The sequence below is a fragment of the Lampris incognitus genome, chromosome 20 (genome assembly GCF_029633865.1).
Source record: "Lampris incognitus isolate fLamInc1 chromosome 20, fLamInc1.hap2, whole genome shotgun sequence".
NCBI lineage: Eukaryota > Metazoa > Chordata > Actinopteri > Lampriformes > Lampridae > Lampris > Lampris incognitus.
This window is the reverse complement of record NC_079230.1, coordinates 28,625,950-28,652,762: the sequence shown is the minus strand read 5'-3', so window position 1 is coordinate 28,652,762 and position 26,813 is coordinate 28,625,950. Positions and strand designations below refer to the sequence as shown.

Here is a 26,813-nt window from a genome sequence, read left to right as displayed (position 1 = left end):
TATAACACAGCACTGTAAGGAAGCCCTTCCCGCACCCCTAGCTAAATAGCTCCCTGCTGCCTACTCGTCAGCCCTAATGAGCACTCCCACTGCCTGGACCCCACACTCCAAGAACATACAGGTATAAAGTCAAGTCAGGTGAAGGTTACTTTTGCTATTGCACCCCAAACATTAGCAAACCACTACATACACATGGAAACCAACCGGGTCAACTATCTCCCCCTCTAACCAGGGAACACTCCACTCTAGTCACCTCCGACGCAGGGAGCACTCGCATAATCCCACAATAAACCCTAGTGCAGTAGGGTACTTGGAAGGCTTAAGGCCCGGGCCACTGCAGCTCCCACTCTACCACTGAGCTCGGCCGGAAGAAGCTAACTATCTAGTAGGCTATTGGGCGTCAACTTAACTCAAATGAATATATCTCCTTTCCTCGGTGAAACGCTTGGTTCCCTGCGTGACGAGGTCCCTCCGACTCCCCGCGGCGCGCTCTGTTGACTGGGCCATAGGCTATACTGTGGGTCCGGTTCGGGGACGGGTCTCTCCCGCGTTATCCAGGTGGTCAGTGGAGGAAGACGGAAACAAAACACAATTCAACCACTGGTTCCAGCTACAACAGAGGGTTCCAGGCTAGCCATATGATTCTCCTGGCGTCAGATCAACCATAGACAAGGATAGGCACTTATCTTGAAGGAGGGGGGGACAAATCCCTACCCCTCTTGCTTCCAGGCCTCCGGTGGACTCGGCTCCGTGGCTGCTGCCGTCCGGTTCAAGTTCTGATTAACGGGGGGACCCGAAATGCCTCCCCTCGAAGCTATCTGCCGGAGCTAAGAGTGTCTCGGCGGCGGCCAAGACTTCCATGGTTCGGCTCCGAGGACGACTTCCGAGTGACACTGGCGGCTTTAAAACCCGAGACCACGACGGTTTAGATCGGGTCAGCCCCAGCGTCTGACCGGCACGCTCACTGTCAACAAAAAGCTAGCTAGCGTTAGCTTGTTATCTAGCAGTCCCAAGTTTCTGGGGTTTCGCCGCCACAGAACAAGAGGCCGTGTTTCTCTTCTCGCTTCTGTACGAGCGGCGCCTGTTGTTTGTCCGTCATTCCCTACCCTTCCCTACTCATCTTGGAAAGTTCACTCCCACTTCCCTACACTGGTTCCCCCTGGTTCCCCCTAGTGACATTTACCCCCCCTCTTTAATGATGGTCGTCCCGACCATAACGGGATGGCTGTACCCCAAAATTACTGCGGGTAGACTGCCGCACTAAGGGCAGCTTGGCCATGAGAATGTTCGGGGCCTGAGCTAACACTCCCTACCGGTTCAAGGGCGTGCTCTACAACTAAAGTAGGGTCGGGCCTAACGACCGGGGCAAAGGGAAACACACACAACTCCGGGCCAGAAGTGGGCGTCTTGGGACAGGGGCTCACCTCTGGCTCTGTGACTAAACCGGCAGGGCATGTCCTAAGGTTATTCCGATGAATGGTGCGACTTGGACCCTCCTTTCCCTCAGGGCAGATACTGTAGACTGGGTGACCAGGGCGTACTTGAGAGACCACCACAAAAGGCAATGGTATCCAATAAGGCTACAGTTTCCCTCTGGCCCGGCGCCTAAAGTTCCACATCAGGACCCTCTCACCCGGCAGCAGGGGCACAGCTCGGGCCCTCTTATCATATGTGCTGCAGTCTCAGGCTTGCCGTTGCTGTGAGTAGACTTTGACCTGGGAATAGGCGTCAAGTAGCCGCTGATGGTGGGCAACCATCCAGTCATCCACGGTGCTTCTGTCCTGCCAGGGGGAAACTCCTAGACAGAAGTCAACAGGGAGTCTGGCATGTCTACCGAAAAGAACAAAATGAGGGGTGAGGCTGGTACTACAATGAGTCGTGTTGTTATATGCTTGGACAAGCGTCGGCAACTGAGACGTCCACTGGGTTTGGGACTCAGGGCTCAAAGTTGCTAGCAAGGACAGTAGAATCTTATTAAAGTGCTCACACGCCCCATTTCCTTGGGGGTGGTACGGGGTGGTTCGGCTCTTGGTGCACCCATACAGATCACAGAGCTGGCGCATTACCTCTGACTCGAACGCCCCACCCCGGTCCGACAGCAACCGCTCCGGACAGCCGAACAGCTGGATAAGGGAGGTCCATACAGCTCTGGCAGTCATCCAGGCCGTCTGATCTCTGGTGGGCACAGCTATCGCATACTTAGAGAAGATGTCAGTCATCACCAGGATGTATGGGTAGGAGTCACTTGGTCTCCCAAGGGATAAAAAATCTAAGGCTACGACCTCCCATGGGTAACTACTCAACAGGGACTGCATCGGTGCCTTTACCTCTGGGCCGGGCTTCCGCACAGCACAGTCGGGACGCTCCTCTGTCCATCTCCCCACATCTCTCGCCGTCCCCAGCCAGAAGAAACGGCGTCGCAGGAGGCTCAAGGCTTTCTCTGTACTGGCATGGCACACACACACACAGTACCAGCATATCGACATGCAAATGTACAGACAATCACAAAGGGATTTGCATATTCTGTTAACCTTGTCATTAATAAGAAATAAAAACACTCATATCGCCCAGCTAGCAGTTTTTTGTTATAAAAACGTTCTGACAACGTTAGGGGGGAAAATCTCAGAATGTTCCCTTAGTGTTTTCAGCGGGACGGTTTCGTTGCGTCCACAGAACCTCCTAGGATAACTTTCTGGGAACGTGTTATAGAAAACCGTGCTGTAATTTCAGGCCTCAATAACATCCTGAAAACATTTTCAAACCGTTGCTTTGAAAATGTTTTTTTCCTTCCTTTGTTATTATGTAACATTGCAGGAATGTTTTACAGAAGAACAACAACGTCCCCAAAACATCCTCAGAATGTTGCACCTGAAACGTTCTTCCCTTGTTAACATTTAACGTAATAGGAACGTTATTTGAAATGTTAAACATCTTTGAAATGTTCTTTGAACATAAGATGAAAAAAACAACTTCTTTAAAACATAAGCAGAACCTGTAGGGGGATATTAGCCGATGTTGTGGGAACATCCCCTGCTTGCTGGGTCGACATTATGGATGGACATTTAGAAAGGTGTCGATATAGACATGTTCATGTGTTACTTATGTAAACTACTAATAAGACACGTTAGTCCCTAGCTAACGGGTCTGAGCAAGAAAATAACCGCTGCCACCAATGTAACCAGTTATTTCTTGCCTGGTGCGGGATTCGATATTACGCGTACTACACCACAAGGCAACATCACTAACCGCTCGGCTAAAGGGTCAGACGCGTTAGCTAGGGGCTAACGTGCCTTATTAGTAGTTTACACTTATCACATAAAACAAGGACACTTTTATGTTCGGTCACTTGCCCGTATCAGTTGATGGAATGATCTTTTTCTTTACATGGTCCATGGCTTTGGCGGCATCCACGAACTCTTTCTCCTCGTTGTTGTGGGGAAATGCGGAATCTAGCGAGGAAGAGTATTCCACAACGGACTCCTGGTCTTCCTTGGAGCATCTTCCTGACGTCCGTGAAAGCCGCTCTGGCTTTAGCGGCGTTGGCTGTGTAGTCGGGAATATGGCGCTTGGATTGCCGTTGCAGTTGAGTGGCCACCCCGGTCACGGGCCTACCTCAGGGTGTCATGGCGCCCCTGTCATGGTGTCATTTTGCAGTGATCACACGCGGCTTGTCTCCCGGTTTTCTCCGTGTCCGACTTCGGTGTGAGCGCTCGATCTGTACGTCTTGGTCCATCTGGACCACTTCCTTAATGTAACCGGTTATTTTCTTGCCCGGTGCGGGATTCGATACGGGGTGTACCGCACCACAAGGCGACATCACTAACCGCTCGGCTAGGGGCTAACGTGTCTTATTAGTAGTTTACAGTAAGAAGTTTGGAAACTGCCGCGGGAGAGCTTGATCCTGGTTGCTCAGGGACCCCCCCCATAATCCGAATGTTACTTCTCCTCATCCTCCCCTCCATGTCCTCACATTTTTTCTTTTAAGTCTTCGACCTGCTTCTTGAGGTTTGCTCCGGTGATTTGTACTGATGCTATTTGATCCGACCATGTTGACAGTCCTTCCTCCACGGCTTTTATATGAGCTTTAACTTGGTCTATTTCTGCACGGGTTGCGGTTGTAGCGTTAGTAATTTCAGTTTTCAAACCCTCGAAATCGTCCGCTAAAGCCCTCTCTTCAGCTCTTCTCTTATTATAGAGGATATATTGTAGCGAATTCGGGGGACAACGCAACCACAGGAAATGCCGCGGCCGGGAAGCGAACCCGTATCGCCCGCACTGCAGGAGACATCGCTAACCGCCCGACTAAAGGGTCAGACCCGCCAGCCAGCGGCCAGCGTGTCTTCTTATCCATGCACGTTACACTATGAAATGCACTCTTGGGTATGATGTAATTAGTACTGTGTGCTCTAAGACGTCTGTAGGAAGACACACAAATATATCTGCTAATGGCTGACTCTCTTCAAGTTGCTTTGGATAAAAAAAAGTCTTCTAAATGAGAAAACGCAAAATGAAATGTAACGCAAAACCAACTGGACCACAGCAGACCAGATTAGATCAGGCTTGACCAAAATCAGTGCCTGATGAAGAAGTATGAAATAATTCATTGATACATGTCTGAAATGAATTAATTGGTTTATAAATCAGTTGCATTGCTCTCTTACGGCTATATCGGATGTGTTGTTCTTCTGTCTGTGTTTTTCTGGGCATTTTTAAGTTATTTCTGAAAAGTGCTACTGCATTTCATGAACTCTGACCTGTCATGTATACTTCTCACACCTGTTTCCACACAGAGGTCCTTGACCATATCTGGTCTTCATAACCATACCCTTATCTAACTTAGCCTATCCAGATCCGGATGTAACGACTCGCTACATTTTCTATTATTTTCTGCTTTTCACCATCTAGGCAGTGTTACCCTCTGTTAATGTGGACTGGCCCCATCAGAAACGCCTAACCGTGTGTTATTGCTCTCAAGCCTGGGTGCCCCGAATTTCTTGCACGTGTTAATTTAACGAAAAGGGCAGATTTATTCAATTATGTATCACTACGCAACTGCCGGACGAGATTTAGCGTCAAACTCACTGCGATAACTTCTCTCCCCCGAATATATGCGCGCAACGGCGTTCGCGTACACACTCGGGTGGCCGTATAACGTCAGCGCTCACTTATCAATGAGTGAGCAAAATTGAACATCGGAACCAGTTAATTTGAGCAACAATATAAGTGACAGGGGATGTCAGCCAATGGGTTGCGGCTCGGCGGCATTGTTGTCCTTTCATTGGTCTAACACGCGGCCCAGCCTTTATTTGCCGAACCAATCGAAGAGCAGCGGTGTCGATCGCCGGGGTCGTTGCCCAATAGCAGTGCGGCGTTCCCCCCCTTCGGGCGAGTCGCTTTGCCGTTGAGGGGCGGGGCTTCTGAGGTCATTCTGCCTCTGATTCACTCGATCAGCGTGTGTTTGAGGGGACGGGTAGCGAGAGTGAGTGAGGTGCCGGGCGACTACACCGCAGACGTTTTTTGGGTTGCAAGCAGGCGCCGCGAATTAGCATCACAAACAAAAGAGAGGATCCCCGGTGACGACTCTCCCGAGATCGAGCGACGCCGCGGCAACGCCCGCACCCATCTGCCGAAGCCGAACGCGAGCCGAAGCTACCCGAGGCTTGCTAGCTTAGCGTCCCTGCAAACGGACGGGACCACGGTGTTAACGGCTAGGTTAGCTAATTACCCGTTAGTTAGCCGTCGTTAGCTCGCTGTGGCTCGGCCGGTGTCGGTGCCTGTCAAGCCGCTGAGCGCAGTTCACGGAAGGCGAGGCTGTCTCGACTGACCGCTGGAGACGTCGTGTCCGCTTTTTGCCGTCGGCCGTTGCCATCGCCCCCATCTCCCCAGCAGCCCCTCTACCTCTGCCCCTCTCCCACCTCCCGAAACACTGGAAATCCACAAGCGACCAGAGAGCGGCGGCGGCGGCGGCGGGCCGGCGAAGCTGGGGGTGGTACCGGACTTGCACGGAGTCGTAGCGGCTTCGGACAAGTACAGCCGCGGGGATCTACCGACGAGTATGGACGGACTCGCCGTGGAGGTTCGCGGCTCCAACGGGGCCTTCTACAAGGTAACGGCCAAAAGAAGAAGAAGAAGAAACCCCCCCCCCCCACACACACAGAAACGTCGTATGTTGAAGTTGAAGTTACAAATCCGGGCGAAACTGTCTTTTAACGGTTTTTTTAAATTATTATTATTGAGCAGAACGTTAGCTAGCCGTTAACCTGGCTAACGTAGCGTGGGGGCCGGTCCGGACCGGACAAACTAGGGATGGACTGCGTTCCCAGTGTGGATGGCCATTGTGGGGTGTGTAGCTAGCTCATTCTAGCCGTCAAGCTAGGTCTACTTGTCATCACCCTCCATGGCCTGCATCCGATCGCTTCCAACAAATGTCACTCTGACCACGGACTGCTCCGGGGGGAAGACTTGTTTGTCATAGTTTTTTTTTGTGAAATGGCAGACACTATGTAGCATGTGGTTGGGGGGCAGTTAGGGAGGCAGGCTTAAAACCAGAAAAAAACCCCAAAAAGCTAGCTGACTAACCAGCCAGCTGTTGTCCACTTCTTTGCGTGAAAGTGTGATAGAATAGCACATCTAAAGCCCGCACGCTCCAGTTTTGTTGATCAGATTGACCCCCTTTAAAGCTGCCTCCCCCCCACCCCCCCCCCCACGTGAAGATTTTGGCAGATGTTGGAGAATGTGTTTATTGTTTTGAGAACGGGCTGGTTGATGTTGGGTATCCGTTTCAATTTCACTTCGTTTGCGTCTTCGGGGGAAACGGAGCAGTTTCACTTTTTTTTCTCCACCCGGTCACGTGACACAGCAGTCGTTGTGGCCTCCCGTCATCGTTCCTGTCCCCAAAAAAAACTGCGGATCCCTTTCGCGTTCGCTAGTTTTAAGCAGCCGGTGTCAAAAGGAAGTTTTGAAGCATCCGTCAAAACATCTTTTACCTCCTTTTTTTTGGATAAAAAAAAAAAGTACCGACTGTAACGTATCATGATCTCATTTGGGGATGTCGCCTACATGTGTGCTAGGTATAGAGAAGTGAGCCATTTGGAAGCCTGGGTACCATCCCTGTTCTTTATTGGCTCTGCTTATTTTATTTACCCTAATAGGAAAGACTTATAACTCTTTCTGCTTCTGCTGTCGTCTGCCCTCTGTTATGTATTAGGTTAGCTGAATTACTAGCCCGACCACATGGTGGTTTAGAGATGAACCTATATTTACACTCCTCATGCTGCCTCACCTGTCGTTCTGTTTTACTGGATGACAGTTTGGTGCTGGCGTGAATGAACACTTTCCACTCACTGTTAATGCATTTATTATCGCATGGTTACCATTATATGTACAGAGACAGATGGGACTTGAACGTGTTAATGGCGTTCTGAATGTCATGTTCCGAAGAGTCTCCTATTTTAGTTTTGTGGGTTAAAATCCTTTGGCCTTTTCTCTGTGATAGTTGTCCAATTTTGTGTCAGTTTTATTTAATTTACCTGTATAAGACTTGACATTTTTGCCGATGAAACACCCATCAGGGAAATGGGCCTATCCACATAATCCTATAGACCTTCCCCTTTTTGTTGGAGGATGTCAAAACATACCAAACTAAGGTGAAATGAGGATTCAAACAACTGCTTTATTACAAGGAATTATGTGTGCCAGTTTGCTTAGAATCTTTGCAGGATGTCCGCTTGGACAAAGACCTTTACTTCCTGCCAGATTAAATAAGTGCATTTCAGCTTATTGTGTTTCTGTTTGGTCAGGGAACCTTAAACAGCTATCAGGCCATCTTTGTGAGCCAAGTAGTCTTATGAGTGCGGTACCTCTCATTTGAGGCATTTACATGGACCTGCACATGGCTGCCAAAGATGGAGTGACATCATTACAAGGCTGATGGTGACCACTCTCAACCTCTTCCCCAGGCCAATTGTGTCATGCCAAAAGGAGGGCTTGCCTGCTCTTTGACCTGGCAGTGCTTTGTGGACGTGTCACTCTCCCTGACATAACATGCACGTGTGGCTGTATCTTATAGAAGCTCGAGAATGGCCCCATTTATTTATTTATTTACAGGAAATACTGCCGCCAGCTCAAGCTTTGTTTCACTGCTGGCTGGTACATAGTGCCAGTTAGACCCTCCAGTTTGAGTGACAGAAATATTTACAGCGATGCTGTGGCACTAATGTGACCATGCTCTAGTCTTCACAGAATGAGCATTTAGAGGCTGACTGTTGGTCAAAGTAAGATTCAGACTGGACTATCGTGGGGAAATATCAGTGCCATGATGTGTGTAAAGGGAGACTACCTTGTGACGCCCCCTGCATGTCACCCCCCCCTCCCCCACCCTGTAGGGTGACATCCTACCCTGATTTTCCAGTGAAAAGTAAGTCCCTTTCCAGCAGGTGAAATCGCTCCTCTAGCGCTCTTCCTCTCTTGGGTAGACTACCCGATCCCCTCTGTCCCATATAAGGCAGCTATAGACTCGGAACGATGCCACACCCCTATCTTTTCTCCTCCCTCTCCATTTCCCCCTTGTTTATTGCATGGGTGCATTGCATTGGTGGAAGTTTATGGCATACTATGATTGATTTGTGGAGGGCGATGATGGACGAGGAGCATATTCAGGGATGTTTTTTGCTTTCGTAATGGCTGTCTATAGCATATCACGTGATCTCTGTACGTGGGCAGGGCTAAGCCGAGTTCTCACTTTCTCTTGTGGCGCTCACATGCCCTTATGTACACATCACTCATGCATATAATTCTCTCCCAAGCAGTCTCAAAACTTATACCAAAATGCAGCAAGTTCACACATTAATAGTTTGTGTGTGTGTTTGTGTGAGAGAGAGGTTTCCAGGCTGGCTGTGTTGTCAGGGAGAGTCAGAAAGGCCCTCATCACGTTTTTCCACCACAGAAATTGCTGTCAGAGAAACATGTCAGTGATGTGATGTTTTGGCCTCAAATGTCCTAGAAGTTCTTTTTCAGCAAAAGTCAGAATATCTGTCTTATATGAGCTAGGTTTCTATTTTTTTTCCCCCAGATTTAACATTTCAGGGTGACAACCCCACCATGCATCATTCTCACCAAGCGTCAATGGCATTCCTCTGAACTTCATAAGATTAACATTGTTTTCTGTTTCTAGGGTTACATCAAGGATGTCCACGAAGACTCACTCACAATAGTGTTTGAAAACAAGTAAGTTTGGTGAAAGCCTTGTCTGGTTGCCTCCACACTAAATTTGCCACGTGATAAATTGGTTTTTACCCAGCCATTTGAAGATTACCAGCTAGGTTGTTGGCCTTGTTATGGTCCACCCATTTAAAATCTTCCTCTTTCAGCACCTGTGCTTGGCACACAGCTGTCTAAGAAACTCTTAAAACAGTTTTTTTCCCTATTCTGTCCTACTGGCATGCTTGCCTGTACTTCTACCCCCCATAACCCTAGTATCAACCCCTGTCCCTTTTTTTATCTACGTGGCTCACACTGTGGAGTAGGATGTCCCTAAAAATAGTTCCCTGAGGAATGCAAGAGAGGGTGGAGAGGTTGGGATGGGGGGGGGGGGTTTAGGATGGTGGCCCCTGTCATTCTCTGAATGGCTCTTACCTCTCTTCCATATCCCCCTTTTTCTACTCTGTGCCTGAGCACATGGAGGTGTAGGAGTAGCTGGTTGTGTTAGATCATTGCATGAATGAAAGCCCTATATTTGGCCTATATGTTTTGGCCTATGGACGTTGCTTCTCTTATTTGGCCTAAATAAGAGAAGCAATGTCTATGGATAGTTTAAGAATCGGCTCAAGACCCATTTCACGCTCTTGCTTTTAATTAATTCCATTTTACTTCTTTTACTCTTATTTTTTTATCTTGTACTGTGGTTTTATTTCTTGCCTTGTTTTATGTTTTTTGCCTAGGTCTGTTTTATTACTTTTATCTTGTTTTGTCTGTATTGTTGAATTTTATTGTTTCCCTTGTTTTTAATGTAAAACACTTTAAGCTGCATTTTATGTATGAAAGGTGCTATACAAATAAAGTTTATTATTATTATTATTATTATGATTATTATATTGATAATGCTTGGGGCCATCACTACTATGAGCGAGTCTGATATTTTTATTTTCAAAAAACCTTGTGGTTTCAAACCCATTTAAGTTAATTTTAAATCTAGTTATGAGCCATGGCATAGATATATTTATTTGTTTAAAGTTAATTTTGATGTTCACCTTGACTGTGAAGGTCTTGTATTCAACTTTCGAAGTTTCAGATAGGTTCTCATTCAGTGTTTTCTGTTAAGACATTTGACCATTGCAGTATGGAACCCTTGATGCTCAGGCTCAGTCCTTTTGCATGCCCCATCAAACCAAATGAACCAGTAAAATTTTACGACTGGCTTTCCATGAAGTGTGTTGATGCGCTGCTGCTCAGCGTTGGGCCGGGATGCACCTCAACTCCAACATAGGTCAAAAGTAATGTTCCAGATGATGCAGTCAGTTATGATGATGCTGTAGGATTTAGTTTAGATCTGTTTGTCCGTCGTTAAGCTGACAGTTCTTTGTGTTTTCTCTTGGTGCCATCTCCTAAAAGCTGGCAGCCAGAGAGACAGCTGCCCTTCAGTGATGTGCGGCTGCCTCCTCCAGCAGACTACCACAAGGACATTGGTGAAGGAGAGGAAGTGGAGGTAAGGCCTACTGCTGTGAACCTCATGTAGCAACCTCAGAACATCACCTTCCAACTGACCTCATGTCCTCAGTGCTTAATAACTGGAACTTGCGTGGATCACTGGAACGTCCACCAATCCATTCTTGTAAAGTATATCGTAATATATTTTGACTGACATTTCAGAAAGACAACGTGAAATAACTGTAATGGATGACAACTTTACCAGTCGCTTTTCCTCTCACCCATAAACTAGTCATGCTGTCAGATTGCATTTTAGTCCAAACCGCAACTACCAGTTCCCCAGGACTCCATACCTGGATGACAGTTACCTGGGAATATTCTCCCAGGCCAGCTAAGGGTTACTTAAAGTCCCACTCAGACAGTGACAGACGACGAGCTTAACAGAAGTCCAATTTAGGTGCATGATTAGTTGGATTCTGTTCATTACATTATACAGTTGTGCCATAGGCTATCTTACACAACACAACTTTGCCATATTGTCTGGGACATTTCATTGTCACCCCATCTTATAATTATCATTTATCCCCTTGCACTTTTGTTTTGTCTTGACATAAGTGTCCCACTTTACATTGACTAATACCAGTATAATTACAACATCATTCCATTAGAAGAAATGTAAGCCTGTGTTTTTGGGCTGCTGCCTTGACTCAGGGATTCATACACTGCTAATGCTCATCAGTACATTTCCTCGAATTTAAAGCCGGGATTACTTTCCCGTCCACTTTCTCCTTCGTCCAAATTCATTGTTTCCCTGTTGCTGTGTAGCCCTTCTGATTCTTTCTCTGTGCCTGGAACAGTTGTAATGCCTTACCCCCCCCCCCCTTCCTCTGCTTCCACCCCCAAAGGTGTACTCCAGGGCTAATGAGCAGGAGCCATGTGGCTGGTGGTTGGCCCGGGTCAGAATGATGAAGGGGGAGGTGAGTTGGTATCACCGCAGCCACAAGTCAAATTTGGTTTGGCTCATTTTTATCTTGTGAGAAGGATAAGCCATGATGGCAAAGGTTTTTTATTTTCCTTTGCATGTATATGTTACATTATACACACACTGCCAAATTATCGTTCAAGCTGCCAGTGATCTATGAAGGTAATTGAGGTTTAAAGGCTGCAATATGTATGTTGTGTCAAGGAAAGCCTATAGCAAAGTAACTCCTTTTGTAATAAGATAACATTCTATGGTCTGGTATTATGTTTGGTTAGAGGTAATAATTCATGGTGTCCAGGTAGCGTAGCGGTCTATTCCGTTGCCTACCAACATGGGGATCGCCGGTTTGAATCTCCGTGTTACCTCCAGCTTGGTCGGGCATCCCTACAGATACAATTTGTCATGTCTGCAGGTGGGAAGCTGGATGTGGGTATGTGTCCTGGTCACTGTACTAGCGCCTCCTCTTGTCGGTCGGGGCGACTGTTCAGGGGGGAGGAGGAACTGGGGGGAATAGCGTGATCCTCCCACGCACTATGTCCCCCTGGCGAAACTCCTCACTGGCAGGTGAAAAGCGGCTGGTGATTCCATGTGTATCAGGAGGAGGCATGTGGTAGTCTGCAGCCCTCCCCGGATCAGCAGAGGGGGTGGAGCAGCAACTGGGATGGCTCAAAGAATGGGGTAATTGCCCAGATACAATTGGGGAGAAAATCCAAAAAAGAGAGCGAGATGATTGGCCAGTTACAACTGGGGAGAAAAAGAGAGGGGGACCCCCCCCCCTCAAAAAAAAGTAATAATTCATCTCTTCCTCCTCTCACTCATTATTTCAGATTTTTTCCTCTCGCTCATCATTTCAGGTTCATCATAGCTTTGAAATAGAACTGTGCTAACTAGCACAATTGTATTTTGAAGGTATTTTAAATTTTCTCAAGTACTTGAACTAGGGCTGTCTCCCTGTCAGCTATGGGTTGAATTGTGGGTCAATGGGATGTGAGGAAGAAGCACTAGGCAGCCTCACAGTGCAGCTGTGTCAGGGGAAATGCTGGTGGAGTGGAGCAGTGTGATAACGGCCTGCAGGAATGTTGAGTGTTGACTGATGCCTTTAATTCTGTCTTCTGAGCATGGAGAGCACAGTGTTTGTCACACTGTGCTCTGTCCTGCTCTTCTATTGAGGTGGTTTTTCCATCTCTCAGTTGCTGCATCATTGCCATCTCTCATTCTCATATTTTGTCTGAATCAGAGGAAACTAGGAATGGATTGCTTCATTAATAAATTGACTGACGTTTGGGCGTCCAGGGGGCGTGGCAGTGTATTCCGTTGCCTGCCAACACGAGGATCTCCGGTTCGAATCCCCATGTTACCTCCGGCTACGTCGGGTGTCCCTACAGACACAATTGGCTGTATCTGCGGGTGGGAAGCTGGGTGTGGGTATGTGTCTTGGTAACTGCACTAACGCCTCCTCTGGTCGGTCGGGGCGCCTGTTTGGGGGGGAGGGGGAACTGGGGGGAATAGCGTGGTCCTCCCACATGCTACACCCCCCTGGTGAAACTCTTCACTGTCGGGTGAAAAGAAGCGGCTAGCGACTCCACATGTATGGGAGGAGGCACGTGGTAGTCTGCAGCCCTCCCCGAATCGGCACGGGGTGGAGCAGCGACCAGGACGGCTCGGAAGAGTCGGGTAATTGGCCGGGTACAAGTTGGGGGGGGGAGGGTTAAATAAATAAATAAATTGACTGACATTATAAACTGCATGTATTACATGTTTCATAAGTGATCAAATGTAAGGAGGATACCCAGTTAATATTTAATAGCAACAGCTAAGTGTACTGGGGTACCCGGCAGCAGCAGCGGTCTGACGTTTTGATCTGTTTTTTTGCCATGTTAATGCAGTAACAATCATAGAGCTGCTCTCTTACATTTAAATCTTGTTGCTATCAAATGTTGACATTGTTTATTTAGTTCAGTGCCTGTTAATGTCTGTTCTGGCTACATGTCTAATGGAGATTTATTTGGCGATTGAACCTTTTCAGTTCTACGTGATTGAGTACGCAGCATGCGATGCCACATACAACGAGATCGTCACGTCAGAGCGTATCCGGCCACTCAACCCCAACAGCCCTTCATCACGGAACTCCTTCCACAAGGTCCCCATCGCCGTCCCAGAAGACCTGCGGGACATGTAAGTGGTAGCCCGGAAACCGTCTGCGGTAGACATGCAAAACACGATTGTTTTTGGCAGCATGTTATCTTCAAAACACCCAAACTGTGCAGTGCTGTTCAAAAGGCTTCTTTTTTTTTTTTTTTTTTTTACATACACCAATGATGAACAGGTAGGGCTGTGACGTTAGGGATTTTTTTTCCTTACCGAAAGAGCAACATATCCCTGCGGTTTGGGGGTTTACCGCCAATAAACCCCCACCCCTTCCCTAAATGTTGTTTGTTTATTTTTTACAAATGCGGCATATTGCCTTGTCCAGATTCACTGGCTGCCCCTTGTCATCTGGCTCAAAGCCAAAATGTGCCCAAATAGGCAATGTAATATTTGGCTTTGGGACTAGATTTGTTGCCACTGTTGAATCAAATGTCTACCTGCTAGCATCAACTGTATGGGGCATTACCACATCAGAAAAGTGGGTTCACTATAAGTACATGCAACTAAAATCTAACTCCAACTGTTTACACTTCCATCGTTTGTCTGTGTATTGTGTGTGTATATATTCCGCTGAATGTTATGTGTAGATATCACAAGTACTCAAAACTAGAAATAGTTAATAATTGGACACACAAAACAAATCCCCCACATGGGGCATACGGGTAGCGTGGCGCTCTATTCTGTTGCCTACCAACACGGGGATCACTGGTTTGAATCCCTGTGTTACCTCCGGCTTGGTCAGGCATCCCTACAGCCACGATTGGCCGTGTCTGCGGGTGGGAAGCTGGATGTGGGTGTGTGTCCTGGTCGCTGCACTAGCGCTGCCTCTGGTCAGTCGGGGCGCCTGTTCGGGGGGGGCAGCTGGGGAGAATAGTGTGATCCTCCCACATGCTATGTCCCCCTGGTGAAAATTCTCACTGTCAGGTGTAAAGACGTGGCTGGTGACTCCACATGTATCAGAGGAGGCATGTGGTAGTCTGCAGCCGTCCCCGGATCAGCGGAGGGGGTGCAGCAGAGACCGGGAAGGCTCAGAAGAGTGGGGTAATTGGCTGGGTACAATTGGGGAGGAAGGGGGGGGGGGATCTCCCATATGTTTAAGGGACTGTCACCCCCATTGCTCGCAAAGCTGAAGTGATGAGCAACTGAAAAGTTTTGTTTCTCCAGAATCCCTTGAAACATAGGATGGACAACAGTCAATGATGTGTTGTTTACGTTATATCACACACACCATAGGTACTCCTTTAACTTTCACTAGCAAAAAAAAAAGAATACAAAACAAAAAAACTGGTGATGGTAGCAATGAGTTCAATCCCACGGTAGGCATCACATGACTGCAGTCATGCGGCTATCGTCACAGCCCTGTGAACAGGTAATAAGTGTATTTATTTCTTTTGGGTGGATGATCTAGCGCTTCCAAAGGGTTGAAACTGACCTGGTTCAACTCGGTATTTTATTCTCCTTTCACAACTGTCTGTGTTATTTTGATGACCCATAGCTGCTCAGTATCTGACAAGGCTGCCTCTTACCTGGACCGTTTTGTTATCCACAGCTGTGCAAATGACAACATTCACAAAGACTTCAGGAAAGCCATTGGAGCCAACTGCATCTTCTACAGCGCCCAGTCACACGAACTCATCGTGCTGGTAAGCAGTCCGCCAACCGAAGCTTTTAACCAGTAATCCACCGAAAAGCAAATGTCCTTGTATCGCACTTGGGAATTTTGAGACACGATTTTGGATTTCTTTACACCAAAATAATTTTTCCCAGTTGAGGCCTGGTGTGGGTGAAATGCTGCTATAATTGCTGTGACTATATTAAAGCACAGGGCAGCCATGTAGTGTCTGCAGACATGTCTTTTTCTTAATTTAGAACTTCTCCTAGTTTGGAACCAGTTCTGCAAAGACTCATGGGGATGTGCATACACTGCTTCTCCTTTATAAATAACATTCTTTGCTGGAGCAAAGAGAAAACAAGGCTCTCGCTTTGTGATGTCACCAGGCAATAGCTTTTGTGTTATTGAAATTGTAAAGAACATGATTTAAAGGACACTAAATCTCATCAGGGTTGTCTTTTTTTTTCTTGTCATTAATAAGGTCATTTTCTGGCTCGGGAGGACCTTAACAAAAACAATTGGTTTTGGTGTTATCACTTAAATTGAACCTCCTTTTTTGTTTTCCTTTCACGTCCTGTCAGTCTACAAATGAAACCACAGTCAAACGTGCTGCTCTCCTGAGCGACATGCACTTCCGCAGCATTCGCACCAAACTTATGCTCATGTCCCGCAATGAAGAAGCCACCAAACATCTGGAGGTAAAAACAGTTTCTCACACACAGTCAAAACACTGTAAACACACAGATTAAGTCTCATCTCAGTGGACACGATCAGTTGATTATAAAGCCAGTTGTACACCCTGACACATCAAAGTTCTCCCACTCCTGCTCATTGAAACACAACTCAACCATGTGTCACTCCTCCCAGACAAGCAAGCAGCTGGCGTCAGCATACCAGGAGGAGGTGAGAGTGAGAGAGGACCTGATGGGCCTGGCCATCGGCTCCCATGGTGCCAACATCCAGCAGGCTAGAAAGGTCCCTGGTGTCACCGCCATTGAGCTGGAGGAAGAGAGCTGCACCTTTCGGATCTACGGGGAGGTATGCAGCGAGTGGCATCGGGGAAATCGTTTTGTTGAAAATGAAGTCGCATAAATTAATAAGTTTTGGCATCTGGGTAGCGTAGCGGTCTATTCCGTTGCATACCAACACGGGGCTCACCAGTTCGATCCCCGTGTTACCTCCGGCTTGGTCGGGCGTCCCTATAGACACAATTGGCCGTATCAGCGGGTGGGAAGCTGGATGTGGGTATGTTTCCTGGTTGCTGCACTAGCGCCTCCTCTGGTCAGTCGGGGCGCCTGTTCAGGGGGGAGGGGGAAATGGGAATAGCGTGGTCCTCCCACGCGCTACGTCCAACGGGCAAAACTCCTCACTGTCGGGTGAAAAGAAGCGGCTGACGATTCCACACGTATCGGGAGGAGACGTGGTAGTCTGCAGCCCTCCCTGGATCGGCAGAGTGGGTGGAGCAGCAACCGGGATGGCTTGGAAAAGTGGGGTAATTGGCCAGATACAATTGGGGAGAAAAGGGGGGGGAAATCCCCCCCTCCCCAAAAAAACTTTTTTTTTCCCACAAGTTTTTATAAGCATGTCTTTAAGACCGAGGTCTTGTCACATCTTCTGCCATTTTATAAGATGTGTATTATCAGGGTAGTGGTGGTCTCATGAAGCTTGGTCTAATGTTGTTTGTTATGCTACAGACCCCAGAGGCAGTGAAACAGGCTAGAGTGTACCTCGAGTTCAAAGAAGACTACTTCCAAGTACCCAGGAACCTTGTAGGTGAGTGAACAACATGACCTGCCTGAGGGAGTTCCTTTCACTGTTTACAACGTCAAACTTTCTCCCGAAGACCAAAATTGTTCTGTATGTCTGCATGTCCACTGGTGACGTTAGTCATAAACCTGGAAGATTCATCTTTATTGTTTTTCAGTGTGTTTTGTTTCTCTTTGGATGTCAACCACCTCTCTCACTCATCTTTCATCCACCAACCCACCCACCCCTTCTTTTTTTTTTTTTATATATCCTCCATAAATTTCTGTCACTGTCATGCATAGGCAAAGTCATCGGCAAGAATGGCAAAGTCATCCAGGAGATTGTGGACAAGTCGGGCGTGGTTCGCGTTCGAATCGAAGGAGACAACGACAAAAAGCTTCCCCGGGAGGAGGTAGGCAGGCAGGGGGCTGGCAGAGACGACACTGCCAACAACAAAGAGGTGAATGGACCGCACGACTGGTCTCTCACCCCCCAGAAAAATCCAACACCTAAAGCAAAGTGTCACTATTGTACTGTTTCCTTTGACATTGTCTGGTCTGCCACGGTATTGTCACCCCTAAACCACCACTGGTTTATTTTCTTGCTGTTCATGCATAGCATATGTAATACCCCTTTTCCACCAAGGCAGTTCAATGGCTGGTTCAGAGCCTGTGCCTAATCTCGAAGCAGTTTTTTGCATTTCGACAGCTAAAGAACCAGCTCTCGGCCAGGAAAACTGGTTCCAGAGTGGCACCAACTCTTTGCTGGGCTAGAAGAAAGAACCGCTTATGTCAGGGGCCGGGGGCAGGATAATCGTCACCAACAAGACCAATAAGGGGGGTGCATTACTCAGCAGCTACAATCAGTTCTGCCGAATAATGCGTGCACCCCTTAACACTCAGTAATGATACTTCAAGTCAAAGTTTGATAGGAATCAAATGGTTTTATCAGTATATACTTTATTTGATCGACTTTGAGAGAGTGGATTTGAAACCCCACATTAATTTTTCTGCATTTAAAAACCTCATTTTTAGTATAACTATCTGAAATCCTATGCTTAAAAGCACAATGACGAAGAACACAGAAGAGTTCGCCCCAAGAAATATTGAGATTAATCAAGGAAACCTTATAAATGTCAGACCAGTCACCCCACAGGAGAACAAGGCAGATCATCACAGGTTCCATTAATTTTATTATGGACATTTGTGTTATGATATTTTTTGTCTCACCCTGCTGGGAAAGCGGAGACGTATACAGTGACGTAATGACATGGCTCTCCAGCCAGCTCTAGCCCATGGAAAAGTAAACCAGTCTTAGAAGGTTCTCAAGTTGAACCAACTACGAACCGGCATTAGCACCAGCCCAGAACTAGAACCAGGTTAGCGTTGGTGGAAAGGAGGTATAAGTTATGTTGTTGTACCCAGCTGTTAAATTTTCTCTAAGAAACTAATAATTCCACAAATATCTGTAACTCACCACTTCAGATTTCCCCCTGAAATGTACTTCTGACAGGTGATATTGCTATGTCAGTGCTTCAATGATGCCTTAAGAGCAAGGCTCAGTATTTGTGATTGGGATCTTCTTTGCTTAATCAGTCTCTCCTCATCTCACTGATTCCTCAGGGCATGGTTCCCTTCGTGTTTGTGGGGACGAAGGAGAACATCAGCAATGCTCAGGCCCTCTTGGAGTACCATGTGGCTTACCTGCAGGTCAGTCTGTCCTCCATTATGACCACTTGTGTACAGCACCACTTTTGCCTCTGTTGCCGCCACTTTGAAATCTTAAGTCTTACCAGTCTGACACCATTTTTGTCCTCTACTGTTAACGTGATGTTTTCAAACGGTTGTCGGTGCGAGGCACTTGAAAGCACATTGTTAGTGGTGGTTGTAGAGCCTACCTGAGCATTAAGTAGTGCTACACTTCTGTCAGTAGTGCAATCCTATTGGGTGGGATGGACATGGAGGGGACAGGCTCAGCTATTTCCTTGAGTGGTCTGGTTTGGGTGTCTGCATCATATCATTTCAGATTGGTCACCTGTCCCCCTTCCTCCCTCTCTCCCGTCCAACAGCGTATGTGAAAAGCTGCTGAGAGAGCCTCATTTTGCCCTTACCCCGTCTGCTTTTATTAATAGTCCCCTCTCTCTGGGATGGGGGAGAGAGGGAAGCTGGAATTAGATTACCAGCTATCTGGACCCTCGGCATCCAAAAATAACATCAGACCTCTACCCCTGGCTCACCTCCTTCACACCCCCTCTACGCTGCCTCCCTCAAGGTTCAGCTGTTCTTGGTGGAGGCAGCTGTCACATTCTGAAGTGAAACGCCCTTCCACCCCCATCTCCACCCACTTCACCCACCGTGTACCACCGTTGTAACTGCTTTCAGTGCACTTTAGCATAGCCCTTATACGCCACCAGCCATCCCCCCACCCCACCCCCATCTCCCACGTGGCCAAGCTGAAAAACGGGAGAGGATGGCATTCCTCGATACTTTTTCGGTTACAAACTGATATCCCTTGTGAGTTTGACTGGTTACAGGAAACTTTGCAGTGTCCCCTTTCAGTCAAAGAGCAATTAGAAGTTGGTCGTTCAAAGCCTGAACCATTTTATTGCTTACACACATGGCGTTGTGCTGATATAATCCCTGTGCCGTAGGAAGTAGAGCAGCTGCGCTTGGAGCGTCTCCAGATCGATGAGCAGCTTCGGCAGATCGGGGTTGGGTACCGTGCCCCCCCAAGTCGGACCGGGGGTCCTGGCCCTGACCGAGAGAAGGGCTACTTGACAGATGAGAGCAGCAACTCGCTCCACACATCTCGCACCTATGGGGGTCGTGGCAGAGGACGCAGGGCCTCCAACAGCCAATACTCAGGATATGGTGAGGAAGGGGAAGAGGCTCATCCACTGGTTCCTAACTGTCAGCTGTTGACTGTGTCAACTGTGTTCAAGAGACGTGATGGTCATCAGGTGTAGAAAAAAGAAAAATCCTATTTGGGTTTTTATTGATGCTTTTGTTATTTAAATACTTGCTTTCACACCCTATCGCATGCCATTTCTTTCTTGTTCCAGGCACGAATTCTGAGTTGTCCAATGCCTCTGAGTCTGAGGATGTTATTGAGCGAGACCAGCGGCCACGCGGCATAGGTGGAGATGAGAGGGGCTCCCGGCGTGGTGGCAGGGGCCGTGGCTCTAATACAGGCCGGGGCCGTGGAGGGCCAGGTTCCAGGCCTTCAAACTCCATCAGCTCAGGTAGTCTGTGACTCATGTTTTAATTCCTAGTAAAGCATGTCCTTCATCACTATTCTTTTCCCAAGAAAGAAATGGGAAAGTTTGATCTCCTTTATTGTGTCTTGTTTCAGTGCTGAGGGACCCTGACAGTAACCCATATTCCCTGCTAGAAGGGGAGGGGGAGCTTGCCGACACAGACCTTAGTGAGGGCATGGGAGGAGGTGACCGCCGGAGACGCTCTAGACGCCGCCGCAATGACCAGGAACCCAGCGTGATTGACGCTGCCACAGAGTCAGATAGCCAAGCTGGCCCCAATGAGAATGGATTAGGTCAGGAAAGGCTGGACAGTGGCCATTTTGTCTTCTTGTCATGTAGTAAATAATTTTCTGTTTAAAAAAAAGAAAAAAATTACCTTTTAATGGCAATTACTGTTGACGGTAAGGGAGTAATGGCTCAGTTAGGATATAGTGCTGCATTCCACTGAAGTTGGAACTCATAGCAATGCCCATTTCAGTCAGAACTCTTAATTCAGATTCAGAAGTCTGAAGCTGAGTCAAGATCGCTCAGGCCTGGGTTTGCTGAGATAACAGACCTTATATCACAGCAACATGGCAGCACACAGATGTAACCTTCCCTTTGCATGGGTTTTCATGTTTTCCTGAACATAAACACTGGAATGCAATGAGATCGGATGTTGGACCAACATCTGATCACCAACTTGGACCAGCTCAGAAATATCTGAGTTCAGTGAATTGCAGCCTAATGACTAGCTAGATATCAAAAATAAGTGTTAGAATTTGTGCATTATCAGTTTATAGGTTAGATATAAACTGTTTGCTGATGTTAAATCGGTGACCCAACTAATACGGAGCCAGAAGGACTTGTGAAATGTTGAATAGATGTTCAGTTTGTGGAAGCGATCCAAGCGCCTGACCAAAATTCTTTCATCCAACTCTCAGATGAGGAAGGCAGACCGCAGCGCCGCAATAGGAGCCGCCGCCGTCGCAATCGTGGCAACCGACCAGAGGGGGGCTCAACCAGCCGTGACAGACAGCCAGGTGAGAGTGGTGAGTGAACTTTTCTCGTCGAAAGTTGGCCTTTTCCTATCTGTCAGATCAGCTTTGGTGATTGGGTAGGTGGCATGATTTTCCTGGTGTCTTATGTTTTTCCGCTCTGAGATTGCGTGCCATTTTGAAATGTAGATGATTGGTTCTTTACCAGACACTTGTCACACTGACAGGCAGCCCTAGCCGGCCCCGCTAGTTTCATTTTGGATTGCTCGCTGGTTTCACTGTGGGTTGCTGTCATACCATTGTATGAAAACCGCCTGATCATAGTGGAAGCTCTTTCGTCCAACTGCGTGATGGAGAAAATGATCGAAGGACACTGAGCAACTCTGTCTTATGTATTTTGGGAAGGAAGGTGTCCTTATATGTTTTTTTTCCATCACAAAATAATTGAAATATGGGCATCTGGGTGGCGTAGCGGTCTATTCCGTTGCCTACCAACATGGGGGTCACCAATTCAAATCCTCGCGTTACCTTGGTCGGGCGTCCCTACAGACACAATTGGCCGTGTCTGTGGGTGGGACGCCGGATGTATGTGTCCTGGTGGCTGTATTAGCGCCTCCTCTGGTTGGTCGGGGCGCCTGTTCAGGGGGGAGGGGGAACTGGGGGGAATAGCATGATCCTCTCACGTGCTACCTCCCCCTGATGAAACTCCTCACTACTACTACTATCGGCTGCTGCCGTTAGGGATTGCCACGGCATTTGATGGAAACGGATGGCGATCCGTTTCCATCTCTTCCTGTCCTCTGCATCTTCCTCTGTCACACCAGCCACCTACATGTCCTCACTCACCACATCCATAAACCTCCTCTTTGGCCGTCCTCTTTTCCTCTTCCCTGGTAGCTCCATATTCAGCATCCTTCTCCCAATATACCCAGCATCTCTCCTCCACACATGTCCAAGCCATCTCAATCTTGCCTCTCTTGCTTTGTCTCTAAACCGTCCAACCTGAACTGTCCCTCTAATATACTCCTTCCTAATCCTGCCCTTCTTCATCACTCCCAATGAAAATCTTAGCGTCTTCAACTCTGCCACCTCCAGCTCTGCCTCCTGTCTTTTCATCAGTGTCTCCAAACCATACAACATAGCTGGTCTCACAACCATCTTGTAAACCTTCCCTTTAACTCTTGCTGGTACCCTTCTGTCACAAATCACTCCTGACACTCTTCTCCACCCTGCCTGCACTCTCTTCTTCACCTCTCTCCTGCACTTCCTGTTACTTTGGATAGTTGACCTGAAGTATTCAAACTCATACGCCTTCATCACCTCCACTCCTTGCATCCTCATCGTTCCACTGTCCTCCCTCTCTTGAAATGAATTTGCATGGTGAAACTCCTCACTGTCAGGCGAAAAGAATCGGCTGGTGATTCTGCATTTGGTAGTCTGCAGCCCTCCTCGGGTTGGCAGAGGGGGTGGAGCAGCGACTGGGACAGCTTGGAAGAGTGGGGTAATTGGCCAAGTGCAATTGGGGAGAAAAAGTGTGTATGTGTGTGTGTGGGGGATAATAATTAAAATATAAAGTACATTCATTTATATTCATTTATAATAAGTGTGCATTGCATTTCTTGTAAAAGTGAAATCAGCATGTCTAAAGTCATGTAAAAAGGTGGTAAATTGGAGGAAAAACCTTTTTTCTCCATGTGTGAATGAAATGCAATGAGAAAAAGCAAACACTCCCAGCCTACTTCCCTCGTCTGGGCCGGGGCGTGTTAACCCTGGTCTGGTGTCGTCAGCTGATGTTGGAGCTCCATGCAGCTTTCTGAGATTTCACAAATATGGCATCGATTTTTGTCCGCGTATTTGATCATTTTTCGGATTATTAAGATCATCTCTGGTTTATATTACGTTTTTTACTTGTGTGCTGCTTAATTTTGATCCGACTAAGACGACTCCCTAAGGAGTGTAGTCCAGAACCATGTCGTGACATGGTACAGCACAGTACGACAGCAAGAACGGGTTTTCTTTTCTTTTTTCCCCAGCTGTATACTTTTGCAGTGTTAAGTGTTGTCAGCTAACAGTTTTTCAATGGTGTGGCATTGCAGTGACAGTGGCGGACTACATATCGCGTGCCGAGTCCCAGAGCAGACAGAACCTTCCCCAAAAGGAGAACCACGCTGGCCCCGAGCCCAAGGTACAAACAGGGCAAACACAGCAAAATTGTTATTTATTTATTTATTTTTTGCGACTTAAAACAAATAACAAACCGTTTCCTCTCTCCGTCCTCTGCTGCAGGAGAACGGGACCAGCACCAAGAACGAGTGCACCCCATCCAAGCGTTCCCCAAGCAACGGCATGGCCTCAGCCAGCGAGACCCTGGCCCTGGTCAACGGTGTCTCGTAAAGAAGTGGGCCCCCGCCTGTATCTCTAACCCACGTCTAGAGCAAGACTTCATGGCAAACTCTGTCCCTGCTTGCATTAACTTAAAATCTTTAAACAGATGAGTGAAGAGTACCTGACAAAATACCCGAATTCATACGAGTATAAAAGTACAAAAAAACGACAAACGCATCTACTTTAAAAACACACGTAATGGTGTATGCTATCCTATCTATCAGTACTTAGTGCTTATTTAAAAAAGGAAAAAAAACAACTAGCTTGCCAAAAAAGAGCTGGTGGATATGACTTGATTTTTAAAGAAATACTGAAACACGAGAAACAGGACAAGACTTTTTGGTGGTTTTTTTTTTTTTTCTTTTCCAAAAACGGTTGTTTATTTTTGTTTTGTTTTCGTTATGTCAGTTTTTTGTTGTTGTTGTTGTTGTTGTTTATCACTGGTTTGGACTCGGCGGTCACTCTCTCGGCCAAAATGGACCCGTCTCCGAAAGGGCGTCGGTGTCTGGAGAGGAGAGGGGAGGCGACGGTGCGACGCTGCAGGGAGGGGCCCCGACAGGCAGACAGTCCGATAGCTTCTGTGACGCGCTGTTCGTACCCTCAGCACGCGAGCGGAGACACAGAGACAGACAGGAAGACGTACGGTCAGGTCTGATGATTGATTGACAGACATTGTGCCTTGAATTTGAAAAAAAAAAAAAAAAAACAAAACAAAACAAAAAAAAAACAAAAAAAGAGACTTGAGTTTTTCCATTAAGTTTTTTTTTTTGGCGAATGAGATAAAAAGGTCTTCTTTTTTCTTTTTTTGATTTTTTCCTTCTTTTTTCTGTGTTCCGAGGGAAAAAAAACCACCTTTTTGGGGAGTGGTGTGCAAAACGAGTGCAGAGGCATTACTGTGGTAGATGGATAGACAGAAACAGGAAGGACTGACTGGCCAGGAAGTGGAAGAAAGAAAGAAGTCCGGTGCCAAACATGGAATTCAAGGCGCTTGTCCTCGTTGGAAGGTAGAGGGGTCAGCGTTGGGGTCAGCGTTGGGGTCAGCGTTGGGGTCCGAGTGTGTGTGTGTGCACAGTTGACATATTTGGCAAAACTGAAGAAGTAACAAACCCTCTGGGTGGGGGGTGGGGGGGGCACAGTGCAAGGCCTTGCTCAGACCGGCCTGAGAGGTGTGTGGGGGGGGGGGGTCGTCATTTGCCTCTTACCTCTTGTTTTTGTTATCAAAAGGGTCGGGGGGGGGGGGGGTCCACGCCCACCACAGCTGTGTGGACAGGAGATCAGACAGACCGTGAACTCAAAAGTCCAGATTTTAGAATTACAAAGAGAAACGAGCGTTCCTCTCTCGCTCGCCGTGTCGGGCGAGGTGGCGGCGGCGTCTCGGGGGGGAGAAAAAAAAAACAAACAGAAAAACACCGCAGCTTCCAAACGTGCACGAGGTGACTGCCTGGGAGCGTCGTCTTCCCCCCCCCCCTTCCCCTCCTCCCCCCCCCCCCCTTTTTTTTTGTTGTTTTGTTAAGGTTGCCGCTTCTGGACTGACGGCTGCCAGGAGACTGCAAACCGTGGGGATCTGCACAGCTTCAGACGGCGATGATGAGAGCCGCGTAAACTCACATGCACATAGGCCCCACACTTCCAGGTACACACACACACACGCACACTCACCCCCAGCCGCCCCCACCACCACCACCACCACCACCAGGACTCTTGTTGTACGTCAGGCGCGCGAGATCGGGGGGGGGGGGGTCGCCCGCACGGCGCGAAGCAGACTGCAATAATAATGTAAAATAGGTTCGGTTGTTTTGTACCTGACGGTTTGGGTTGACAAAAGGGAGTGAGAGGGAGTAGGACTCGTAACCTCAGTGGCTCTCAGCTCATGTTGTTACTGTCGTCTTTGGTTACCGCTCTCAACCTTTTTTTTTTTTTTTTTTTTTTTTTGTGTTATTTCCACATCGTAGAAAATATTAAATAAAAAATGGAAGTGAAAACAACCTCTCTGCTGGAAATGAGCTCTGATTTCTGTCTTGTGAGTTTGCAGTCCATGTTTTTCCAACTTTGCATGATCTTAGGTGGAAGAGTAGTCGGCGGCGCCTGTCCCGTGCATGAGGAAGGGTGACGATGAATTAACCTGACTGACAAAGCCATTGTTTCATTCACTAGAACTGCTGCTACTGTACACATTGAATGTCCAACTTTGACACTCTACCTTAAAGAGAGAAACTCTGACATGACTCACACGGTCCCCGCTGAGAAGATGTCTTTTTTTTTTTAAAAAAAAACAAAAAACAAAAACTGGTGGACATGAGACATCAGAGGAAACGCAAACTCGTGTCCTCGTTTGGTCCGGAGACAGACAAAAGTGTTAAACACAAGGTCAATACGGTGGCTCACAAGCGAGTGTCTACATGACCAAAGGTTTTTGCGAGGCGGGACGAGGTCAACTAGGGGGCGTGGTTGAGCTGAGACGACCCAGATGATGCTGCTGTTTATGCGTTTCTGCTCCACCCTGTGTGTTGTTTTTAAAGTCGGAGTGTGAAAGAACACTTGAGTATTTGTATCTTTGGTCCAGTGGTTGCATGTGTGCGAGAGGAAGATGAAGGATGAAGCCCTGTCCCGTATGTTTGTGTTTACCTTTATACCTCGCTGTGTACGTGTGAGTATTGTATCCCCCCCCCTCACCCACCCATGTATCCTTACGTCCTGTTGAAAGACTGTGTGTGTTTGTGTGTGTGCGCGCTAGTTGTACAGTCCTCACTGTCAAATTTTGTCTCTGGTTTTCTCACTCGTGTTCTGATGGCAATAAAGGACTTTTCATTGTTTGGTATACATTTTTCTATTAAGCCTGTCTTTCTCCCCCCCCCCCCCCCATACATGCAGAGTACATGTAAAGTACATGTAGAGTACATGCTTATGACACTTAGCCAAGCTATAACATTGACAGTCAAAATTATACTAAAGGAACTTTAAAAAAAAATATATAATCAAACATCCATCCATCATCCAAACCGCTTATCCTGCTGTCAGGGTCGCCAGGATGCTGGAGCCTATCCCAGCAGTCATTGGGCAGCA

At 47.5% G+C, this 26,813-nt stretch overlaps 1 protein-coding gene across 2 annotated transcripts; it reads left to right on the top strand.

Annotated features, from left to right (window-relative positions):
* The first annotated feature begins 5,462 nt into the window (after positions 1 to 5,462).
* On the top strand, positions 5,463 to 24,851 carry fxr2 (FMR1 autosomal homolog 2). Of its 2 annotated transcripts, none has more exons than XM_056300127.1 (17): positions 5,463 to 6,106; positions 9,173 to 9,225; positions 10,609 to 10,702; positions 11,550 to 11,621; positions 13,653 to 13,801; positions 15,324 to 15,417; positions 15,968 to 16,084; positions 16,254 to 16,424; positions 17,081 to 17,159; positions 17,435 to 17,592; positions 18,755 to 18,841; positions 19,783 to 20,002; positions 20,194 to 20,373; positions 20,484 to 20,681; positions 21,312 to 21,410; positions 23,462 to 23,550; positions 23,652 to 24,851. In XM_056300127.1, the coding sequence occupies exons 1-17, from the start codon at positions 6,056 to 6,058 to the stop codon at positions 23,757 to 23,759; spliced, it is 2,019 nt and encodes a 672-aa protein (XP_056156102.1). In that variant the 5' UTR covers positions 5,463 to 6,055; the 3' UTR covers positions 23,760 to 24,851. The 2 variants fall into 2 exon arrangements, with proteins under 2 accessions (XP_056156102.1, XP_056156101.1); XM_056300126.1 differs by having other exon boundaries at positions 21,312 to 21,419.
* The last annotated feature ends 1,962 nt before the right edge of the window (positions 24,852 to 26,813 follow it).

Bases quoted from the DNA above. Each gene is read 5' to 3' on its own strand.
- fxr2 (XM_056300126.1), top strand. From the start codon at position 6,056: ATGGACGGACTCGCCGTGGAGGTTCGCGGCTCCAACGGGGCCTTCTAC. The intron at 9,226-10,608 runs GTAAGTTTGGTG...ATCTCCTAAAAG, and splicing joins ACAATAGTGTTTGAAAACAA to CTGGCAGCCAGAGAGACAGC. The intron at 16,085-16,253 runs GTAAAAACAGTT...CACTCCTCCCAG, and splicing joins AAGCCACCAAACATCTGGAG to ACAAGCAAGCAGCTGGCGTC.